Genomic DNA, 7,852 nt, shown 5'->3' with positions numbered 1-7,852 from the left:
GTGGTGGTGCGCACAGTTCAGACCTTTGATCCCAGCACTTGGGAGGCAGAAAACAGGCAGAGCTCTCTGAGTTCAAGACCAGCCAATTCCACATAGTAAGACCCTGTCTCAAAAAAAACAACAAAGACAGTTTTGATGAGTGATTAAAAAATTATATCTGTATTTATTGAGAGAGAGAGAGAGGAGGTCAGAGGAATTAGTTCTGTTCTTCTACCATATGAGTTCCAGGGATCAAACTCAAACTTAAGTCATGAGGCTTGGTGGCAAGTGCCTTTTTGACCATCTTGCCAGCCCATTGTTGATTGTTACCTTTATATTAGCAAGCCTTTCCCACTAGAGCAGATTCCGTGCTACATGAAGCTGACATTCAGGTCTTTCCCACTCCAGCAGACTTCCTATTACGTGAAGCTGACATCAGCAGCTTCCCACTACAGAAGATTCCATATTGCATAAAGCTGACTCTGTCCCCACTCTTCACTCCTCAACCATCCATTTCCGTAGGCTGCTCCCGGCAGATCGGCTTCTCCTTCATACGACCCAAGCTCTGTGCCTTCTCTGGCCTGTATTACTGTGACTTCTGCCACCAAGACGATGCCTCAGTGATTCCAGCCAGGGTCATCCACAACTGGGACCTCACCAAGCGACCGGTAAGTCCGTAGGCCAGGCTGCCCTGGCCACACAGAGCTGCTCACTGATGGAGGGACATTCTCCCCTAGGCTGCTGCTGTTGGTCTATTTGGAGAACTTTGGCTATAGGGAAGCCCGGATCACCAGTTCAGGCCCTGAAATGTGGGTCTGAAAGTTTGGTGCCTATCTGCAGCCCTTGAACTCTGCCTTGGTTCCCAGTGGCCACCTGAGGACAGTACTTTGGAACTAACATAGCAGCAGAGCTGTTCAAGACACTGGCAGTAAGGTTGGTCAGGGCGGGCTGGAGAGATGGCTCGGAGGTTAAGAACACTGGTTGTTCTTCCAAAAGTCCTGAGTTCAACTCCCATCATCCACATGGTGGCTCATGACCATCTATCGTGAGATCTGGTCCCCCTTGTGTGCAGGAACATATGCAGCCAGAATGCTGTTTTAAATAAGAAACAAATCTTTTTTAAAAGGGAGGGTTTGGTCAGGGGGAAAGTCAGGGTGGAATAGGTTTGATACACTAATGGATGGATGGACTGACATACAGATGGCTGCGTAGCCAAATGGGCCAGCCAGCAAGCTGCAGCCCTTAGATAGTCGACCTTGCTTGTTATGATTCTCTAGGGCCAGCTGCACTTCGCTGCAACAGGAAAGGGAAAGTATTTTTCTAGGTCATACAGTGTGGTTATTGCTTGACACCTACAGCTTAGAGAAGCCCAAAGACAGGTCAAAATTGGGTGTCATTACTGAAGATAACCACTATTGAGGATTTTTTTAAATTTATTACAATTTATTTGCTTTGTATCCCAGCTGTGGCCCCCTCCCTCGTCTCCTCTCTCCTCCCAGTCCCGCCCTTCCTCCCTCTTCTCCCCCTTTCCTAGTCCACTGATAGGGGAGGTCGCTATTCAGTTTTTAACACTATTCAGTGTTTCAGCTGTAAAATGGCAATGCTAATTTTTAGAGTATTTTGGGAGATAGCCTTTCCTGTGTACTTGTTTACATAAGCATCTGGGCATTTTGTTTACTTAATATTCTATATTGGATACTTTTATTATTAATTATGTTAATGTGTATGCATATGCACAGTATGTGAGTCTGTTCTCTTCCGCCATGTGTGTCCTGGGGATTGAACTGGTTCATCAGGCTTGGAGGCAGAGACCTTACCTTCTGAGCCATCTTTTTTTGTTTGGATGGTTTTGGTTTTGGGTTTTTGGTTTTAGTTTTCCAATTTCTCTGTGCAGCCCTGGCTGTCCTTGAACTCATTCTGTAGACCAGGCTGACCTCAAACTCACAGAGATCTGCCTGCCTCTGCCTCCCCAGTGCTAGGGCTAAAGGCGTGTGCCACCACCATGGGCCTCTCCTGAGCCCTCTTGATGGCCCTCGGGCACCTTTATTATGTATAAAATACTTCTGAAGGAGATTGCTTGCTTGTGGTACCTCATAGTGCCTGTCAACAGTACCTTTCCTTCCTGGAAAACAGAAACACAAGGCTGTTTGCTTGTCAGAGCCTAAGACTGCAGAGTCTTGGCTTTGAATGTGCTCCACAGTGTAGGAATAGTGACTCTGAGGCAGTTTATCTCCTGGTCTCCACCCCTGCATTAAGTATTCAGCCATGCAGAGGAGAGTAAACCTCAAAACACAAAGATGCAAGGAGTCCTTTAACAGTAAGACAGCTCTCCTAGCCTGATACCTCTGTGGAGCTCCTCATTCACTGCTGTAGTCTTTATGCATCATCGTTTCCCTCACTGGGACATTGCAGTCCTGTTCTAGGTGCTTCTGGGACCAGGAAATAGCCACTCCTTCCTCACCAGTCACTGGCTTGGGAAAGACAGGAAAATTCAAAACAGAAGGCAGTTGGCCCAAGGATCTAGGACTCCATTGTTCGCTGCTATTGCGCTGGCTGACCCACTTGCATTGAGATCCAGCTGGCACCTGGCAGAACATCAGCCCAGGACCAAGTTTCTGCTTTTGCCTGGCTCTTTCATGCCCGCAGGATACGAACAGCCTCTAGGGAGCATGAAGCCCCGTGGCAGAGCTGGAGCAGCACACATTGCTGCAGGTTGTTACAACTAAGCCTCACCTAGGGCCAGAGGCGGAGTTGTGGGGAGAGCTGAGCTCAGCCTAGAGAGTAGCATTGACCACAGCCACCAGAGTTAGCCATTGGGCTTTGCTCAGGCTTGGGGGCTGTTACCTCAGAGCTCTGGCACATGGGAAATGAAATTATCTATGCTGGGGTGAAGGTGATAGCTGCTGGCTGTTGGGAGAGAGGAGGTCAGAGGTCTCTTCTGTCCCCAAGTATAGGGGCAGCTCTCCTGGGGATCCCATTATACATTCCCTGACCTTCAGGGACCAATGGGACGAGGGTAGGCTCTTCCACTGGAGTGCCAGCAGCTCCCATTTACTGAGGGTGTGCAGTATGCCAGGCCCGGTGCCAAAGCTTATGTCTTTTAGTCTAAACTTGAAATAATGTCATGAAGTGTGTTTTGATTTTCCTGAAGCAAACCTTACCACAGGGAAGAGAGTTTATGGCAGCTCCATGTGGAGAGACCATGCCTTCAGGCCTCTGCCATCCACAGGCTAGTTAGATAAGCCAATTTAGCTTCTCTGAGGCTATTTCCCTCATCTATGCGACAGGCACTGCCACTTCTCGCTGAGGATGGCCTTGAGGATGAGAGAATACAGAGGGATCACTCAGCTCTAGAGTGGAAAGTGCTGGCACTTGAGACCTGTTAGGCTGTCCTGAAGTGCTGGCAAGAGCTGAGGGCACTTGGGAATGTCATGGAGCTCTGTCTGTTCAGTAGCTTCCTGTAGCTGGAACTTGATGGCAGCGGAGTCACCTGGTTCCTGAGTTAGAGCGCAGGGGACAGCATGTTTCCTGTAGGCAGGAAAGGGGGGCTGGGAGGACAGGAAAGTGTGGGAAAAGTCTGTGAGGCCCACAGAGAGGGGATCCCTTCCTTGTCTCAGCATGGTCAGACTCACACAACAGGGTTTGAGAGTCAGACTGGTTTTGGATATTGACTTGACCATCCCCTGAGCTGTGTGATCTTGGTCAAGTGACCTCAGTTCTCTGACGTTATTGCCTGGTCCGTAACTTGAAGAAAGTCCCACTCAGTGTGGGTGGGCCGCATGCAGGTTTGGACTAGGGAACACAGCATCCAGCCAGAGGCCTTGGCTGAACAGGCGAGGGCTTCGTGGATTTTCCCAGGTCTGCCGGCAGGCCCTGAAGTTCCTGGCACAGATCCGGGCCCAGCCCCTTATCAACCTGCAGCTGGTGAACGCCTCCCTGTATGAGCACGTGGAACGCATGCACCTCATTGGCAGGAGCCGGGAGCAGCTGAAACTTCTGGGGGACTACCTGGGCCTGTGCCGAAGTGGCGCCCTGAAGGAGCTGAGCAAAAGGTGAGCACTCTCCATGTGCGCTCGCACATGTGAGCACACACTAGCCAAAGCCTGACAGTGTGTGCACTTGGGAGATGCCACAGCTAAGCTGGGAACTTCCCACTGGGCCGGGAAATCACTGCATCCTTTGAAGGTAGCTTGTGGTCTTGTTCATCCATATGGTCATTCATTTGTCTAACAAAAGTGTATTGAGAACACCTGTTCCAAGCGCCTGGAGAAACAGGTGAATACTGTACTGAGTGAGGCAGACCCAAGGCCTCCCTTCAGGAAGCCACTGATCTGGTGGGAGGCAGGTGAGCCCCAGCACCTCCAACCAGGGGCAGAATGTGGGGGAGAGGAAGAATGCTCCAGATGTACAGAGGAGACACATCTGACCTGAGGGCAGGAAGACACATCAGGAAGACTTCCTGAAGGGAGCAACTCCTGAAATGAGACCTGAAAAGTAAACAGAAGTTGAAGAGGGAAGGAGGAGAGGAAGAGGGTTGGCAAAGGAGTGGCATGCATGTCCATGGAAAGCTCAAGGAGAGTGCGCTTTGGCCAAAAAAGAAAAGGAAGTAGGCAGCGTGGTGAAGGGCAGAACAGAAGGAGGCTAGCCTGGCACATCCCTTGGTTACTTGCTGTTATCCTTGGCAGCATTCTCTCCAGATCATGTACAGCATGTGCAATTGGCAGCACTCGGGAGACCCCTCTAGAAATTCCTTGCTATTCAGAGCCTGAGTCCTCTGGTACTCAAGGGATGGGGGGTGACTTGGACCTGAGGATAGTCTTACTCTCTGTGACTCTCTGTGACTGCCTCATGCACCACCAGGCCCTACACTCATGGCCAAAGATATGGTTCTTGAGAGGCAGTTCTCTCTGGGGGCCTTCAGGAGGGCAGGCCTGAAGATGCATTGCCCAGTATGGATTTCCTATCTGCTTTGCTGGATCTCTGGAGACCAGAGGTGCCTACAGACTGTCCTTCCCTAGGAGCTAGCACAGGGAACACTTTTTGAGCATGTCTCCCCAGGCCCAGGCATACTTCAATTCTCCCAGAGGTGGCCTGCACTGTGCCTTGAGGGTAGGTGTGTCCAGTGATGGTACCCTGGCTCTTGGGTAGGGCAGAGGGGAATGCTGGCCCTGTTCTGCCCCGAACAGCCAGTGAGCCCCCAGAGTTTTACCTCCTTCCATAGGCCTAGAAGAACAGACAGCCTTTTCGGGACTCTGCCACCTAATATCAGCCCAGTACCTGGGTCTCCTTTTCCCATGAAGCTGACCCATTTTTTTTCCTTTCAGAGATTCCATGGGCCAGAGCTCCAAAGAATTTGTGTTCCCCCCCAGAGTAAAATCTCTGTGTGGGAGAAAAGTCCACTGGCCTCTCTGGAGGCCTGAAGATCTGTGTAGATGGGTGACTATGGTGTGGCTTCTGGGTGCTGCCCCATTTGCTCTTCTTATCTGCTGATTTGTTTCCAAGCAGCCTTTGGTCGGTGCTCAGGCAGCCGTCTCCATCTCCCTGACTACTATCCTCACCTTGGCACAGGCCTACAAAACTATAAAACAGGCCTGTGGAACTCCTATCTTACTTAAATGTTATTTGTGTGTGTGTGTGTGTGTGTGTATGATATATGTGACAGGCCCATGAACATGAGTGAAGAGGCCAAAGGATTGTCCTGCTCACTGACTGACTTACTCATTGGAAACAGTCTTTCACTGGACCCAGAGCTTGCCATTCCTTGGCTAGACTGGTTGGCCAGTGCGTCCCAGTGCCCCTCCTATCTTTGTCCCTCACAGTGCTGGGATTGCAGCCACACCCAGCAATTTTACATCGGTACTGAGAGCCTAACTCAAGCCCTCATTTCTGTGCAGCAAGCACTCTTTCCCCCAGAAATTCCCTTTTAGAGGAACACAGAGCAAGAGAAAGTGTGGGAGCAGCTCCTGCCTGACCTAGACCACTGCATGGCTCCAGGAAGTATTGTTTGTGCCCGGAGCTTATTTACCCATCCATAAGATGGACCACTGGTCTTGGTTATATGGTCTTCCTGAGTTGTGCTGAGGGCCACATGAAGGGCTCACTGTCCTGAGGAAGGGTTCCCAAGGCAGCCTAGTAGGACCTTAGGAAGGCCAGGAAGCCGGGAAGGCCCCAGGAAGTTAATGTAGGAAGGCTGGCCAGAGAAGCATGGGGCTTAGATGAAACAGGTAAAAAACGCTGGCCACCCAGGCAAGTCTCCCAGATCACCTGGCCTTGGTAGACTCCCTTGGTTTCAGTTACCTTTGTTTCAGAGCACTGAGAGGGGTCTCCTCGTTGTATAGGTAGGGAAACGGGGGCCCAGGCCAATCTGTGCCCATCTCTCTGTATGCCCTTGACCAAGTCTTACAGAAAAATCAGTTGCAAGGCCACACTGAGAATGACAGGCCAAGGGTACAATGGCTCCCAAGGCAGGCCCTGGGCCTGCTGGCTCCTATGACCGGACAGAGGAAAGATGACAGGGAAAAATATCCATCAAACCAGCCCCACCCTTCCTGCCAACTAGGGACAGTCTTTGTACCCCCACCCCCGTTTTCCTGGCTGTAAATGGCAGCTTCCTGTTCCCAGAAAGCTAGAGACTCACTGGGGGCAAATTGGAGTCCTCAGCCACACAGTACAATGTAGCCAGCTTGGCTGTGTAAGTTTCACCATTCTAGCTCCAGATTGGGTTCCGAGGGGAATCAGAACTAAGGCGGTTGGTAGGGCATGGCCAGTATCCCAGGTGCCTGACACTGTCCTGTCCCTAGATGTCCCGAGTGTCCAGACAAGACCCCACACTTCCCCTCACATTAGTATCCACACAGGTGGTCAGTCAGGTTCTGTGCCAGGGATTTTCTCCAAGTGTTTTCTCTCCATCCCTGAGGATGTGACCCAGGGTCCCTGCCACTGGCCCTGGGCAGGGCTGTTGTCCTGTCTTCATCTTTTGCTCCTCAACCCTGAAATAAGATCTGCTTTGCCTAGAGTATGAATCAGTTCCTCTCTCAGATCAGGGAAACTAGATTCTTGACCATGACTGGGTAGGGGTGGAGGGATGGGTGGTTGTGGGGCAGCAACTACATCCATGTTTTTCTGTCCCCAGAACTGTTCTAATGGTGGCACTGACTCAGTGTGGGGGGATAGGGATACAGATACAGGCCAGACTCCTATGCTCAAGCTATAGCTCAGATTCTTAACTCTGTGACCTCAGGCAAGTCATTTAACCTGTGTTTCCTGTCTTCTCAAGATGGGAGTTAAAATCTGGACCGGCTTCACAGGATTACCGCAAAGACTAGATACTTAGCCCAGTTCCTGGTACCAAGTGTCAGCGCACATCACCCTCATGCCCATGGCTCGTTAGTCATGTGATTACGGTGTCCTGATGAGTTCAGTGGATTATTTAACCCTCAAAACAACCCATGTCTCAACAGGAGGCTGCCTGAGGTTGAGGGTTCCTTGGCTTGCCCCAGGCACTGGGGGCTAACCAGTGTTCCAGGGAGCTTGGGCGGGAGCCCTTGGCCTGCCGGGTAACCCAGACCTGTGTTGCTGGCTGGTGGGCAAGGCTGGGGAGAAGAAAACCAGAAACCGGAGTCCTGACCGTGGAAGCCCTTCTAAGGAAGTGCTTGTGTTGTCTTTTCAGGCTGAGCCACAGGACCTATCTCTTGGAGTCCCCTCACAAATTCAGTGTTGCGGACCTCCAGCAGGTGAGCGTGCTGTGCTCCCCACCCCTAAATCTTGGACTCACTAGAAGGTTCTTAATCCTGAAGAAATCACAGAGAAGTTGCACCTGTAATTCACTCGGACCCTGTAGCAGTCTTCAGCAGTTCACCCTTCGGAATAGCCT

The 7,852-nt window shown here is 51.1% G+C and overlaps 1 protein-coding gene across 1 annotated transcript; it reads left to right on the top strand.

Annotated features, from left to right (window-relative positions):
- Positions 1 to 320: 320 nt before the first annotated feature.
- Positions 321 to 7,847, top strand: LOC129673831 (putative pleckstrin homology domain-containing family M member 1P; the record flags this gene model as incomplete). The annotated part of the gene is made up of 3 exons (XM_055603649.1): positions 321 to 647; positions 3,838 to 4,031; positions 7,649 to 7,847. Coding segments are annotated over 3 exons (720 nt in total), but the record flags the coding sequence as incomplete, so codon positions are not given.
- Positions 7,848 to 7,852: the final 5 nt, after the last annotated feature.

This window comes from Psammomys obesus, unplaced genomic scaffold (genome assembly GCF_907164565.1).
Source record: "Psammomys obesus unplaced genomic scaffold, mPsaObe1.curated_primary_1811, whole genome shotgun sequence".
Lineage (NCBI taxonomy): Eukaryota > Metazoa > Chordata > Mammalia > Rodentia > Muridae > Psammomys > Psammomys obesus.
Note: the sequence above shows the minus strand (reverse complement) of the source record. Positions and strands in the feature narration are given on the sequence as shown.